General features: G+C 37.1%; 1 protein-coding gene across 1 annotated transcript in view; it reads left to right on the top strand.

Annotated features, from left to right (window-relative positions):
• Positions 1 to 2,997: 2,997 nt before the first annotated feature.
• The window catches only part of LOC136848135 (uncharacterized), a 46,055-nt gene continuing 31,705 nt past the window's right edge, over positions 2,998 to 17,347 (top strand). The window contains exon 1 of the mRNA XM_067120403.1: positions 2,998 to 3,493. Coding sequence (XP_066976504.1) covers positions 3,438 to 3,493 — 56 coding nt within the window. The 5' untranslated portion in view covers positions 2,998 to 3,437. The remainder of the gene's footprint in view (positions 3,494 to 17,347) is intronic.

Below are 17,347 nucleotides of genomic sequence, written 5' to 3' on the forward strand. Positions count from 1 at the left end.
CGAACCCGCGACATCTGGGTGGCATTCCACGACACTAACCGCTATACCAGCGGACCAGTAAATATAAATATAAGAAAATAAGCAATCAATAACGGTGGGAACACCCACGAACATTTTGGAAGAGAGCCGTGAGTTATTACTACGTTCTTCCGGTTATAATACATCATTTCCGAAAGTCGGTTAACGAACGGAAAAGGAAAGAGACTACGATCTCTTGCTCAAGAGGCTCTGGCCTTGTAAGTTACGTCTCAGGTTTTGGATGATCTTAAAAGATGTTTGTGCTTTTCTCTTCTCATCCTTTTTTTTTTGTGGCTTTTGTCATATTTTTACGGCCACACGCTCGTATGTTAACAGGCCACATGCTCGCAAGCACACACACACAATATACATATATACAGGTATGTATGTATAATATATATATGTATATATAATATATATATGTATATATAATATATATATGTATACATATAGAGAGAGAGAGAGAGAGAAAGGCCCCAAGATGTAAATTACGAAAGCAATTAGTGAATACATTGTTAGCTTAAACTTCAGACTTGGTTATCGTGGAATGTGTTAAGTAAAATCACATGGTCTCTCTGTCTCTCTCTTTCTCCTCTCTCTCTCCTCTTCTATCTATCTATCTATCTATCTATCTATCTATCTATCTATCTATCTATCTATCTATATATATATATATATATATATATATATATATATATATATATATATATATATATTACTCATGCAGTAGGCTTCCATAAGACAGGATGGTTTAGATTCCAGATTCTTCTCCAGTACCTGAAGAAGAAGACTGTATGTCTTCGCTAGCTTGCATTTTGTGAATTAAATTAAAGAATCTTGAATCTAAACCATCCTGTCTTATTGAAGCCTAATTCGAGTAATACGAATATATACATACAAAGTGAAGTTGCGCGGCTATTTTGTGATTATATATATAGTATATAATATATATTATACACACACATATATATATTATATAATATATATATATGTATATACATACATATATATATATATATATATATATATATATATATATATATATATATATATATATTATTTTACACATATGCACAGTATATATATTCACGCATGTGCTCGAAGAGTACGGGTTTATTTTTAAGATAAGAGTCTATCAAGAAAACGGAAACCGCTGTTTCAAGTTTTCTTAATATTTGGATTAACTTGTGGCCATACGCAAAGCAATAATAGGATCATGTCGCTTTGAAAACTCCAGTTCCTTTTGTTTTGTGTAAAAAGATTCATTTGTTTTCAAAACTGAAATTCTCCTTGGCCAAAGGATATGCAAATCTAATGTTGATACCTTACTTAGAATATGCAGATTAGAATGTTTTAATAAGCAAACCTTCCCAAGATTTGGAAAGCTTATTTGGTATAATGCGTTATATATTCAACTCAAGGTAAAACCAAGAAAAACGGAATTGATGAGGTCACTACCTGCACAAGGGGATGAGATACTCGTAACGTTAGATGGAAAAAGGAGTAATGAGGTCAGTACAAGTTTTCTTCAGTTGGAATTCAGTGAAAGACTGAAGAAGGCAAATCAAACAATGAGCAGGTTGAATAACATTTGGATATCAAACAGACTGAAATTACATGCGAAAGAAAGATTGCACGTAAGCCTAGTACTGTCCGCATTGTTATACGGACATGAGTCAAAGGTATGACTGAAACTACAGCCAAAAGATTTGATCGATACATAAGGGAAATTACAAAAATTCCGTTTGTAGATGAAATAGCAATGAGAGGTAGATGGAGACGGACATTCCTAAATTATGGGAAAGCAAAAATCAATAGAAAACTGTTTAGTTAAAGGAAATGCAACTGAACGCCTGAATGCGTTCGAGCCCCCTGAGAAGCCCGTAGTGTTTGAAAAGAATCTGGTCCACTCATTAGATAAAATACAGGCCAGATCAAGCCCGACATAATCTTGCATAGGTTCATCTTCCCAAACGACAAGATTCATGCGGTCATTAGGATGGGATTATGAAATGGATATAATATAATGTTCATCATAATTCTCGTCATCCTGGTGTTTAGACTAATAAGATTTATGATGATGTTTTATGATGATGTTTAAGCAAAAAAAAAAAAAAAAAAAAATCATATTTGTACGAAAAGATATATAGAATGCGCGCTGGATAAGAGGTGAATGGCACAGTGTGTGCACTGTGGGGGGGTTCGAGTCCTTGCTGATGAGCCTTCTGTACAGGGGCACAGAGCGGCTATGTTGTGGTAACAATGTGCACAAGTTCATCTACGATCCCACGGTTTAAGTATGAATGTGGCACATACAATTGTGTTGTTTTTTTCTCCCGGGTCTGGTATTCAGCGTTCTAGTTTTAACAATCGTCAGCGTCAGCAGGCAGAACAGCAGTAGTAGTTTCAATATTAAAAACAGATTGCACAATGCAGCGTTTCAAAATTAACAAAAATAGTTGTGAGAACAGTAAAATCAAAATCGATGAATATACATTTCCGTGCAGCCGTTTCCCGGGAAGCAAGAATAACATTACATATCAAACAAACAAATATTATCTTGGGAAAGAAGCAAATAATTTGTTCTTATTCTTGAACGCATTCCATCTGCATAGCTGTGGGTAGCCGGGAAGCTCACGAGAACAACTATAATGAGTGAAGGAGGTTCGGGTGAGCGAAAGCCAATGAAATATTCACGAATGTAAACAAAACGAATCTATTAAAGCGTGTGCCAGAACATATCGTCCAGATCCAGCAAAGAACGTTTGTTAATGGGCGGAATCAGGTACATCAAAGCAGGCTTCGTTCGAGAGAAAACGCAGCAGGAATAAAACAGTTATGTGAACTCTGATATAAAGGTTTGGCGAAAGAGGCAGAGGCTCCATTGAGAGAGAGAGAGAGAGAGAGAGAGAGAGAGAGAGAGAGAGAGAGAGAGAGAGAGAGAGAGAGAGGTAGGTTCTTTTAACCCTGACTCTCTCCGTAGAAGTTGGCTCTGCTCAGCCGAGTCAGTCTGCCGAGGCCCTACCGTCCTGTCAGTATTGCAAGTGGAGTGACGGGAAGAGGTTGTCTGAACAGTGTTCCCACGCGCATACAACGTAGTTTATCATCAAATCTCTTTATTTAATAGTTTCTTTATCTCGTTCACACGCCTGGCACATACATTATAAACCAATAATTGCGGATTACGCATTTTCTTTGGATAAAGATGAAATGGTTAAATAATTCGGAAAAAAACGATTTTTGATTATCTATAAACGTGCTTGTGAAAGCTCACTCGAAAATGTGCGATACGGACGGAGGCTTGCTCTTAAACGGCTCCCCTCTTCGATTGCCGGTGTGATTCCATCTAAAACTGAAACAAGGACACGCGCTCCCGAGGAATAGATGCAGATTGACCTGGCCCGACCCATCCCGACAATATGAAGAATGAAAATGTCCTCAAAACGCCACAGTTGCTGACACGGTCTAAGAAAAGGTAACTGATGATAATTCGTAGTTTTCTTCATTTTTTCAAGTAGATCTTATCTCTGATGTGTTTATCGTCATTTGGTCTCGTTTTATCTTCGGGACTTGTAGTTATTGATAAAAACAATTAATACTAGTATTAAACGAAGATTACCTTAGCCGTTTGCAATGCAGGAAACTTGAGATACCACCCGGCCTAATTGGGTTAAATTAGGAGCTGCATTGAGAGAGAGAGAGAGAGAGAGAGAGAGAGAGAGAGAGAGAGAGAGAGAGAGGATGCCGGTTAGTCATGGCCTGTGTAGGAGAGAATTAGTATCACGTGGTTTATGACGGCAAGGAATGCAGCATTTGTTCTAGACCATGGGTGTGAGAACAGTCAGATGCTGATACTATTATTATGAAATTAACTATTTTTTTCTTTCTTTGTGCAATAATTTTTTGTTATTAAGAGCAGAACTAGCGTAGCAGCAGTAATGTTGTTAATGACAACTGCTAACAAGTCTGAGAATGTCACAGTTCATGAAATTGCAAGAGCCAGGAGGAAACCTAAACTGTATGTCTAGTGATATCCGTAAATGCTTTAATAAGAACACATTGCGTCACATGAACATTTATGGGGAAGAATATGACAGAACTTGAGCCTTCTCTAATCGCTATTGTAGGATCAATAGGAATGGTTTAACTCGAGATTTCAAGCCGTGTAAATGGTACGGGTCGTATTCGCGTCTTCCATCTGCCCTTGAGATTTATGGGACGAGTATTAACATAAACCTGTTTTATACGAATGATACCATTAACATTTTATACTATAAGTCTATAGCAAGGGCCTCAAAAGTGGTCGATGTCGAAGGGAGTGCGCGGGGTCGATATATCCCTGAGGGTCGAAAGGGATATAAACGCCGGAAGTCGAATGGAACTTTGGGAATTGCTAACATAGGAAATTAAAACGTTTGAAGAATATTTTTTTCGTAGAATTTAAATAATGCCTCTTTTGCGTCATTTTATTTTATTATATATAATTTAGTGAATCATTATGATAATAGTTTTAGAAATTTGTTATTGGGTGTAATTAAAAGGCAATTGACTTTTAACACCTATTTCCCCAAGGCTGAATACTGATATTCTTTCAATACACTAACTTTACGGGATGTTATTTTGAATGGTGGACAAACGTTTCATGACAGAACTGGAATATGGGCGAAGGGATTTTTACCCTGAATAATAATAACACCGATGATTATTATTACTGTACATGCCTTTTGAGGGGGGGGGCGGGGATATGGGATAAAGGACTCCACGAGACGGGTCGATGGTCTCTAAATCCGTTGGTGGGACCGTGTCTGGGCTATAGGAAAGATCCTACTGATCCTGCGTCACCCTTAAAAATTAAGCTAAGAGAGCTAAAGTTGCGGCATCATAAGAGTAAAGGAAATTTCTGCGGTTAATCTAACGTTATCTGTAAATATTATGAGAAATAGATTGACAGGGAATCAGTATATTAATTTCAGTATATACGCACACGCGCATATATATATTATATAATCTGTGTCATTTTCTTTTTCTTTTGTACCAAAGAGTAACTTGATGTGGCGTGCAAAAGCTGTTTAGTGACATCATTCAAGAATGTTTGGTTAGATTATTAACTGCTGTTTAATAACCTCGAAAGAGTTATGCTAGCTGACGTCAAAATGCCATTTTTAATGACGTCATGAGTGTAAACCTATTGATACAAATACAGTGATAAGCTGTATCAAAATGACAGACTGAAACTCCTGCGTAATTGCTGAATTGAAAAACAATCTTTATTGATGTCAAAAGCTATGTGAAGTGAAACCTAACTTCTTACAATAAGTGACAAAGAAAAACAGTCTGATGCCACCACGCTTCGTTTACTAACATGGAAAAGCTAAGAATGTGATCACAAAAGGCTAATGTGCTTAACTTTCAAAAAACCCGTAATACATGATTTGAGAATCTACTGTTAGTGACTTTTAATTTAAACAATGATTTATACTGATGCGAAAAGCTATGTTTGCTGACTTCTGAGAGCGATGCTACCTTACAAATCTTACGGTGAGACATCCAAAATCTACATTTAGCGACACGAAAAATTACAAGGATGACATCAAATGCTATGTTGTATCATACCAAATCTATGTTTAATGACATTTTAAGTATACCTTAGTTTAGCCAGGCCACTGAGCTGATTAACAGCTCTCCTAGGGCTGGCCCGAAGGATTAGACTTATTTTACGTGGCTAACAACCAATTGGTTACCTAGCAACAGGACCTACAGCTTATTGTGGAATCCGAACCACATTATACCGAGAAATGAATTTCTATCACCAGAAATAAATTCCTCTAATTCTTCGTTGGCCGGCCGGAGAATCGAACGGGGGCCCAACAGAGTGCTAGCTGAGAACGACGCCGACCCGACCAACGAGGAACTTTAATGACATTAAAATACTATGTTCATTTACTTAGAAAAATCCATGTTTAGTAGAATCATAAATCAGTCTGGTGATGTAATAATAGAATGCTTAGTGATATTAAAAAGGAATGTTTTATAATAAAAAAATTAAATGACAAAATTGCTACGACAAAATATGTTTTTTGGCGTCAAAAGCTGTACTTTGTGGCGTTCAAAGGTATGTTTAATGACATCATAAACTTGAATATTGACATCAGAATGTTGTTTGGTGACATTCTGAATCCGTAATACATTTAAGAACATCAAAATAATGTACTTATGATACCTGAATTATTAGTGACAAGACACTGGACTAAATGACATCCAAAAGTTTGCTTAGTGGCATCCAAATGTTAAGCCAAGAGACATCCAACATTGCTTAGCAACTAAGCCAAGAGACATCCAATACTGTTTAGCAACATCAGAATGTTAGACAAAGTGACATGCAAAACTAGGGTACAGTATAACATCAAAAGTGCTATGCCAAGGGACTTCAATTTCCTGTGTTACATAACAACCAAGATATTCTTAGAGTGCTCTTAGGTGACATCTAAATTCGCGTAGCTTCATCGTACTCTTATATTAAGCGACATCAGAAGTTCGTCGGATGACATCAAATTGCTATATCAAGTGACACAGTAACTCCTCTTGGGAGATTCATTCCTATAAAAAAGAATACTCGAAAATATCTACGGACTAGCGGACCGTAACGTGCGTCGTGACTGGGGGCATTCTCCAATGCACTGAGAGAGAGAGAGAGAGAGAGAGAGAGAGAGAGAGAGAGAGACGAGCTTGTTTTTATGACAATAACGGTATGGTACTTAGTTGTTCCAGCATTATTTCACTTTCAGCTACCAAAACCGCTTAACTTTTGATTCATTTGTTACTGATACATTATTTTGAATAATAGTACTGATAAATACGCAAACGCTATTTCAAGTTATACATTATAACGGTCAGCAAAACAGAGACTTGATAAAGGAGCAGTGTAGGTCTAATCTTATAACAACAGCATCGTTGATAGTAAAGTGAACTATACTACCCAAACTACTATCACAACAGTTTCTACTATGATAAGCTTTTAATTTTACTTCGATTTATGCCTGCTAACTTTATATATTAATGTGTTTAATGATATCTAATCGTGCGTGTCCACACGTGTACGCTATTTATTTTCCTCGAATGTTCAATCAATGACACCGATTCGGTAATAAGTGTCGAAGTCATTATATTTTTTGCAGTAGTACATGTTGTGGGAAGACTCCAGGTCTTTCGGGGAGAGAGAGACAGAAGCAAGCAATTTGCAAAATTTACGAAACAGAAAAAGAAGTAAAGCGAGAGAATAGGTAAACATAAGAAATGAAGAATAAAGAAAACAAACTAGTGGTCTGAGAGCATACAGGGATATGAGAGAGAGAGAAGAGAAAAGAGAGGTAAACATTCAGAATAGAAAAGGAAGTGAAGAACCAAGAGAGAGAGAGAGAGAGAGAGAGAGAGAGAGAGAGAGAGAGAGAGAGAGAGAGAGAGAGAGAGAGCCTTGCCCCCCGGCAGCAGAATCACTAAGCCCAGGGCACTAAGAAGTCAAGATTCATTCAGATCTTGACCGCACAATCCAGCGGTTACAAGACTAATAACACTTCTCTCCAGCGCACCGGTAAATTGGTCATACGCACACGCATACACATAAAGCATAGACTTACATTACGTATACTCTGTGCATGTAGTGCGTATGTAGCGCACAGATGTTGATTGGGATTTTTAGACTTACAGTAGTATAATTATATTTCTAAAAGTTATTAATCACCATTTAAAGGAGAAGACTATTTCATAACCACGCAACCCTGCAAGTAACTATACTCTTTTAAAACCAGATTACACTTTTTTTTTTTTTTCGAAACTTCTTCCTATTTTAGTCTGGATTTCGAGAAACACGAGCGTTGAGAAATACCGGGTTTTGCTCAGTCGCCAAAACCGGTTTCGGATGTGGAGCATTCTCTGGATAATAGCTATATACTTGATCTAAATCTGTTCTAGTTTCCTCAGATTATTTTTAACAGTTGTGATTTCAGTGTAATTGTTAGTTAGGTTGATGACAGTGAAATTATATATGTATGTATGTATGTATGTATGTATGTATGTTAGGAAATAGACAGAGAGGTTATATGAGTAACCTATAATTATATGCCTTTCGAAACAAACTTTTTCTTTCTTCTTGTATACTGGTGTCATGCACTGACCTTTTAAACTCTCTCTCTCTCTCTCTCTCTCTCTCTCTCTCTCTCTCTCTCTCTCTCTCTCTCAATGGAGAACGAAATGAGGAAACATTGTTTCTCCTCGGCTGCTCCAGCACGCCCACATCCTTATAAAGAATCTTTAATTCACCTATCTGCACCCTTCGGAGGGTGGGGCGGCTCGTAGGTACGGTGGGGGTTGGGGGGGGCCCTTAATTAAGCGCTCATGGTGGTGCCTACTTGAGGTAGCTCAGTGACTCGCCTCCGCGAATTTTTTACACTTCTTCCTCTTTCCGCCGTCTGCCCCCCTCCCCCACCCCCTTTTTTTAGGGTGTTTGGGGAGGTAAGAGGGGAGGAGCCAGCCCACGTGGGCGTCGGTCGGTCACACAAAAGCCTCATGGGCTGGCAGAGGGACGCCTACAAGCGATCGTTAAAAAAAAAAAAAAACTTTCCCTCGGCGGGTAGAAAGGCATCGGCGCACGAGACGGTAGAGTTTAAGAGAAAACGTTGGCATACTTTGCGGAAGAATTTATTCCTTGGCGGCGAGGAGCGCTCTGAAAGCATTGCCTTGTTGTTGTTGTAGCTGCTGCTGCACTGTTGTTTTTGTTGTTTATACGCTAGACGTTGTTGTCGTTAAGATTTAGTGACGGGAGAGGAAGAGGTGGGGTAGTACAACTAGCATCTTAGTGACGGGAGAGGAAGAGGTGGAGTAGTACTACTAGCATCTTAGTGACAGGAGAGGAAGAGCAGGTGGTAGTAGTAGTAGTAGTACTAGTACTAGTTCTTAAAAGTGGGTGTGGAAATAGCCGTGGTCCTGAGTCTTTTAGTAGTAGCAGTAATATATTTAGGTTAACCAAGGCTAACGGGGGGATTAGCAATGGTGATCACAGGCTGACTGTGGTATGTCAGTATTCATGTTCGTCGCATCTGTAGCAATAACGCTATTTTGGCGGGTCTCAAAATTATTCACCTTTTCGTCTGCTCTCTTCGTCTTTTAAGCTTCTGCGTCGTAATTTATTTATTTGGAAATATAATTTGTTAATCAATGATTGTGTGTTAAAGAACAGATTCATTTGTTTACACAAATTCGCATTCTTTCTTATAATAATAATAATAATAATAATAATAATAATAATGATAATAATAATAGTAATAATAATAATAATAACTAAGAAATTCAGTCTCGTGAAAAGCACTTTGTGTAATAAAAATTCACAATTATATAGTTAATATATTACTATGTGAAACAAACAAAAACTTCCTCATCAGTGTTAACGTTAAAATGTAATAATAATAATAATAATAATAATAATAATAATAATAATAATAATAATAATAATAATAATAATGTTTCAGCGCAAGAAGTATACACCAGAGAGAGATATAGTAACAATAAATGATAGTAACGACAACTAATCATATAATAAAGATAACAACCCAGACATAACATGATTGCAAGTAAAATGTGAGAGTAGAAGATAAAAGACGACGAATAGAAAACAAAGTCAGTCTTGAAAATAGTTCTTCCACTTCTTTTTTCTTTTCTTCTTCCTCGAGGGCTTCCCACGCAAGACTTCCGGTTTTAAATGTTTTTGAAAGTCGGGGCTTTTAACGACATTATTTTACTTTTATATTTGCAGTATGTCGCGCTGAAATGGTTGCTGTTGCGGCATATTCCACATTTCCACCTTTCTACAGGAAATGTTCTTAAAGGTGGCTGGTTTTGCAGTCACTTCTGTCGTTGTAGTTTATATATATATATATATATATATATATATATATATATATATATATATATATATATATATATATATATGTATGTATATATATATGTACACATCTGTGTAAGTGTATTAAATAATATATATATATATATAGACATTTATATACAGTAGTATATATACAAAAATATACATACAAATGTATGAGTATATATCTATATATATACATAATGTATATATATTATACATATATGTATATGTATACCTTCTATCTATTTACTCTAGTTTATACTAAATACTATAGGTATTTATTTACCATCCCAATAGAAAACGGGATGACCTTGGTGATAGCAAACAAGTTATTATTTGTTTACTTGCCAAGGAAGCTGATGTTTCATGTTACGTAAGTGGTTATTTTTACGTCAGCCGTAACGTAGAAGCTGCTACGTACTCTGAAGGAAAAGGCTGTTTATACACTAGTCGTAACGGTACGCAGATCGGTGATATTTTTACATACATACTTGTTTATTTTCCCTCGTTAGAAAATGGGTTAGGGGTCCATATTGATTATCTGTGCAAGTACATCCTAACTTCACCTATAGAGCAACATTTTACATGACCAGGTAATGGGACTGTGTCCCCCCTGGACCCGTCTTGGAATATAGAATGTAGAGTTTAGGCCCAAGGGCTATCGCTGGGACCTATGAGGTCATTCAGAGCTGAAAGGGAAATTGAAAGCAGAAAGGTTTGAAAGGTGTAATAGGAGGAAAACCTCGCTATTGCACTATGAAACAACTGATAGGAAAGGGTGGATAGCAAGATGGAAGAAAGAGAATATGAATGGAGGTACAGTAAAAGGAATGAAAGGGGATGCAGCTAGGGGCCGAAGGGAAGCTGCAAAGAACCTTAACCAATGCCTACAGTACACCGCGTGAGGTGCATTGTGGACCCGTCTTAACTGTTGCGACTACCTCAGAAGTAACAAAATCTTGTTATTATTCGCAAACATTATTTTAAATTTTCTTCTTCGGATATTTTTGTTTTTGTTTAAAACTATGTACAGTTTTCAATTTGATTCAAATTCGGTGTTTTCGGTTTTAACCTTTGGGATTTAAGAAATAGTAGGTTACCAGTTTGAATTTGGTGATAATCATACATATAATTTTCCAGACCGGGTTACCGTTGCAAAATACGTACACTGCAATTTCACCATGATATTTGAAAACGTAAGTTAGGTTATTAAAGTATTACAAACACTGGTGACCCCGCTGGAAGAATTACGTTAGTTTCTCTCTCTCTCTCTCTCTCTCTCTCTCTCTCTCTCTCTCTCTCTCTCTCTCTCTCTCTCTCTCTCTCTCTCTATATATATATATATATATATATATATATATATCACATATATATATATATGTATATATTATATATACAGTATATATATATATTGTATATAAGATACATATACTGTATATATACATACATATACATACACACATGCATGCATGCATATACATAAGATCAGGGGACCATGGCTTGCATATTAGCATACCTGACAATGATTTGGCTGATCTGCTTTCATCTGACATACTTGAAGGCTTTGTTTTATCAATATAAAATTGAATTAGGTAGAACAATTGTGTATGTGATGTTAAACAGACACTTTTTCATCTTTGTATTTGTTGATGTATGTCGCCGGAGTAAATGGAAGAGGAAATTGTTTTTTTGTGTGGGGCAACTTTACGATTACGCTACAATACTAAATAAGTTATCAGAGGAAAACGGAAACATTGCGCTTTCTGAATCTCACTTTATGCTTTGCAGTATAAATTATCCTTGAATTTCCACCAAGAGAAGAAAGAAGGGACGCGGGAAGGAAAGTCATCTACCTTCTGAGAAGCGTTTTTGGTTCTGAGTACAGAACGGGAGTACGTGTAGAGTCCACAAGCAAGCGTTCAGTGACACCACTGTTGCTGTGTTCTGTACCTAAAACAGTGCTGCCATGCTTCACCATATTACACACACCTAGTATAATGTTACATTTGCATTAGGTGTATACACCCATACCTGTCCCAAGCGCACTTTAAAGGTTTTTGAGCGCAGGCTTAATTTTCATGACTTGTAAAAATACCAGCTAATTTTTTAACTAGCAACAAATATCTTAGTATTGTAGTGCATTTAACAGTCAGTCGTAATGAGGTCCACAAGCCAGCTATGATGAATTAATATGTTGTTGCCTTTAACAAATTCTTCTTTGATGAACAAAATTACTGCCATTACAAAAGTTCAGACTATTAAGGTTAGATCTGCAGTGTTTTCTAGAGGTATTACACATGCAACTGGTATGGAAAATCAGCGACTGCAAACCAGCGCTGAATGCAGTTAGTATCATTACCGAAATGCTCTTTGTCATTTAAATTTTCCATCACAAATACGAGGAAGTGATTACTGTCATACCCCAGGTGCTGTACATAATTTACGCATTCTCTTGACAAACAACGGGAAGCTGCATTTTTTAAACAATAATAAAGAGTAGTAACAACTAATGAACAAAGCAGTAAAACATAACAAATTTAGATCTAGACTCAGATGCCCCCCTTCCCCCACACACAATAACCGGGTGTTCTTTGGAACACGAGGAAATGTTCAATAAATTAGTGTAGCATTTTGTTCATTAGTTCTTGTGTAATACGCCTGACATACAGACGGACAGGCAAACCACAAACAAACAAACAAAAAGTAATAATAAATAACTTCCATGGCAGAAACAATTGGGATGAAAATGTATGATTAAGAGTCTGCGAAATCCAGATTACTGAAGCATTTTCTTTAATTGTCGCACAACCGTGGATTTGGTTTTCAGTGTTTTTACCTTCTCCACAAACAGGAGGGTCATTAACTTGAGGGTGGACAAAAACTTGCTTGCCCAGACAGAAAGATCATTAACTTGCCGCCACAAACAGAAGGGCCATTAACTTGGCATCATAGACAGAAAGGCCATTAACTTGCCACACAGACAGAAAGGACATTAACTTGTCTTTAGCCACACAGACAGAAAGGCCATTAACTTGTCACGCAGACAAAAGGCCATTAACTAGCTGCCACAGACGGAAAGGCCATTAACTGGTCTCCATAAACAAAATGGACATTAATATGGCCCTTCAAACAGAAAGGCCTTTAACTTGCTTCCAAAGACAAAAGGCCATTAACTTGCCACCACGGGCAGAAAGGTCATTAATAAGCCACCACAAAGGGATAGGCGGTTAAGTTGCCGCTACAGGCATAAAGGTCACTGATATGCCACCACATAGAGAAGGGCGATTAAGTTGCTGCCACAGACAGAAAGACCAATAACTTGTCTTCACAGACAAAGGCTATTAACTTGCCTCCACATACATATAGGATATTAACTTTTGATGAAGCCTCAACAAAAAGAATGGTCGTAAGTGAAACGGAAAGACGAGCACGCCAAGACGGTGTAAGTGTTGTCAAAATATCTGAAAGTAACGACAGCGGGAAAAAAAGAAATTAGACATTTATTCAGAAAAAAAACTTGTGAATATCAAGTCAGCTGATTCAAGAGTCATGACATACCTTGAATTTCGAAGGCTTCGTCACACGAGCAAGAAAAAAAAAAAAAAAAAACCAGAAGAAAGTCTAAATGCTTCTGCCTCATTTACAAGAACGACCGGGTTCGTTCCCTGCGCCTTGTTTGCTTGAAGTATTCCAGGACCTCCCGATCCAATCGATTTTTCGTGGACATTGCCGCGGACCCTGGAGCCAATGTGCTCTGTCGGCCTCTCTTACAGCTCGGGACAGAGGTGCTTGTGATGTCACAACCAACAGCTTTGTAATTTTCTGTAAATAATGTCGCTCCTTATCGAGATTTCCTGGTTTAAAAAAAAAAAAAAAAAAAAAAAAAAAAATATATATATATATATATATATATATTTGGATTTTTATATATATATATATTTGGATTTTTGGCGAATTTTCTCGCATTTAGTCAATATTCTTTCTGCTTTTCTTCTATCTAAGTCCATTTTTTTTTTATTTTTTAAAATTTCTCTGTGACGAATTTACTCATTACTGTTTAGAATAAAAGTTTTGAAAGACAGAATATCTTTCCCATCATTTATCATCGGAATTATTTTGCGTTTCTCTGAAGGCAAGAAAAAGTTCTTGGGAGGCTCCTTTGATTTAAAAAAAAAAGTTCCTTCAACCTATGACGCGAGTTACAGTATCGACGGAAACTTTTTAGAAGTAGGGGTTTTATATCATCATGATCCGTACTATAGTTGATGGTAATAATAATGTCATTGTCATCATCATGACTACTAATGATAATACTAATATTGCTACTTGTAATATTGATGCTACTCCTATTCCTTTATCATCATCATGACTGCTACCGCTAATTCTAATATTGTTTTTTACAATACTGAGGCTAGAGGTAACTCCTATTCCTTATGCTATAACTACCAAAGACATTATTATTATTATTATTATTATTATTATTATTATTATTATTATTATTATTATTATTATTATTATTATTATTATTACTGACGATTGTGAAACATTTCCTTTTGATGACGGTAAAAGTAAATTTCAGTTAACGCGAGGAAATGTAGGTTAATTTGATCAAGAATTCCTGTCGTCATTATACTTCCGTTGTAATGATGAAAGTGCTTTGCCGGAATCATCAGAAACACAATTGAATGATTGGGTAATTCATCTATCGGTGTTTTTAAAAATTAGCCTCAATTGGTATAATTATTCTTAATTTGATCAGTTTTTCAAATTAACGTTTCGGATAATTTTTCTATAAAATTTTTCTCGGCGAAAGTCAGCTGTTGCCTTTGATAATTTTTTTCTACTAGTCAAAAAAGTTTGCCTTAAAGAAAGCACTTTTTTTTCTTGATTTTTCTTTAGCTTTCCAAAGGTGGCTTAGGTGGAGAAAGTCACTCGTTTCCTTGACTTCTTCAATTTCTCTTAATTTTTTTAGGTGGGGGGCGCTAAGGAGGCGATTTGGCCTTTCCAAAAACGGCTTCATTGAGATAAAGCAAGCGATCGGACGACGACAGCGAGTCGTTTCAACGACAACGGTGAAGTTTCTCAGAACAAGTCGCTTCATTTAACAGAACCTGATCGCCCGCTTTCTACGAGACTTGAGCCATGCCAAAAAATAATCACGGGTTTCGGATGTCTTTAGAACGAGAGAAGTGCAACGTGGTAGAATGAAAAGGCTTCGCAAACTAGGATTTGTAACCGAGAAAGTCAATACTTTTTTTTTTTATGGGTTTTTGGTGAACGTGAGATCATTGAGAGAACAGTAATTACCACCTCGCATATAAAAGAGAGTAAGACTAGGCTTTTCCTTTAGATGGAAGATGAAATAAAAGTACCGAGGTATAGAGTTGCGATCATAAGGTATTTTGTAAGAGTCTGTCTTTAAGTAAACATGAATTCGAATGTCAAAACATGTCAGGCCAGTACATACAAAACACACATAAAGTCAGGCCACAGCTGTAGCCATCACATAACTGCATGTGGCAGCCCTGACTGTCCTTTCATTGCTGGTTCTCAAGACTGTGGATACAAATAAGGAACAAGAAAGGAAGCTTTGAAAATTCCCTTTAAGGTATCCAATAAAAAACATGAGTAAAAATATGCTATTGAATTCACATTTTTTATTCCTGTTCTGTGTCTTTCCTGTAGGGGGCTAGTGCCGTCAGTGCACCTCACGCGGAGCACTGTAGGCATTACTTAGGTTCTATGCGGCGTCCCTTCGGCCCCTAGCTGCAACCCCTTTCATTCCTTTTGCTGTGCCTCCATTCTTATTCTTTCTTCCACCTTACTATCCACCTTCTTCTAACAGTGTTTCACAGGCTAGCTGCGAGGTTTTCCTCCTGTTACACCTTTTAAACCTCTTACTCTCAGTTTTCCTTTCAGCGGTGAATGACCTCATAGGTCCCAGCGCCTGGCCTTCGGCCTAAATGGTTTATTCTATTTATTTTTAGGGATAAGGCTGCTACCCTTTTGCCATTTTAGTTTTCTGTAAAAGACAACTATTGTGCCTGCTTTGTCTGTCCGTCCGCCCACAGATCTTAAAAACTACTGAGGCTAGAGGGCTGCAAATTATTATGTTGATCATCCACCCTCCAATCATCAAACATACCCAACTCCTGCCCTCTAGCCTCAGCAGTTTTTATTTTATTTTAGGTTAAAGTTAGCCATAATCGTGCATCTGCAAACGATATAGAACAGGCCACCAACGGACCGTGGTTAAAGATTCAAGGGCCTCGGCTCATACAGCATTATACCGAGACCAAAGAAAAATAGATCTATTTTCGGTGGCCTTGATTATATGTTGTACAGAAAACTCGATTGCGCTGAAGAAACTTTGGCTCATTTTTTACTTGTTTCTTGACTCCAACAGACACTGGTGCTCATTTACAATTTAGTGGACTGAATTCTTGTTCCAGTGACCCGACTGAATTTATGCCGTCACATTTAATAACGGTGTTTTCTATCTTCTTCATCTTTAATGGGGTCACAACTTTTGGAAAGTAAAGATGACTCAATATTTATTATTATTGGAAATTCTGCAAATTGTGGAGTCTTAAATGTCTGGTCCACTGACTCTCGGAGCCATTTTCCCACTGAAGTGGAATAAGTTTCAGTTGACTGATAGTCTGATCTGCTTTGGACTCTCATTTGCTGTGACCCGGTGTTGGACTTCTTATATTTTCTTTTATTATATCCTTGCATTGCATTCAGTGTTTAAACTGCATGAAATGCACAGTGCATACTGTAATGTTTTTCCTGGTTATTCAGAACAGTTCTGCGTAAATCCTTGACGAAATACTTACGAGAGAGAGAGAGATAGAGAGAGAGAGAGAGAGAGAGAGAGAGAGAGAGAGAGAGAGAGAGAGAGAGAGAGAGAGATCTGGGTGGGGGAGGGGATGTGCGTATAATTTCTAGCCTAATGCCATCTCAGTTCTACTGAACAACCAACGGTTTATCTTGTATTATCTAGTATCATCACTGATGACTTCCCTCCCTTCACCGCAAGGCTTTGAATTTCTGGCGATCTTCCCCTTTCTTGTTTCAGTCAAGCCTGGGCAAGTCAAGGACATAACGTTGCTAGTACCATCGAACTCTGCAGTAAGAGGATATGGAAGCTGTATTTTTAGTTGGTCTTTTTGTGTTCCTCTTTTCCATAAAATGTCAGCAAGTCTGATTCACTCAGGACCTTCAGGTTCTTTTGAAGGCTTTATTTTTTTATTTTTACTTATTATTTGATGTGTACCATGGACTGATTTTATTATTTTTTACGTAGGATGGTACTAGTAGGCAAATACGATAATTTCTAGTTATGTTCAGCTTAAGAGAAACCAATAAAAAAATTTGTTTTCGCTGCATAAAATTAATGCATATATATTT

Source organism: Macrobrachium rosenbergii, chromosome 18 (assembly GCF_040412425.1).
Source record: "Macrobrachium rosenbergii isolate ZJJX-2024 chromosome 18, ASM4041242v1, whole genome shotgun sequence".
In the NCBI taxonomy this organism is placed as follows: domain Eukaryota; kingdom Metazoa; phylum Arthropoda; class Malacostraca; order Decapoda; family Palaemonidae; genus Macrobrachium; species Macrobrachium rosenbergii.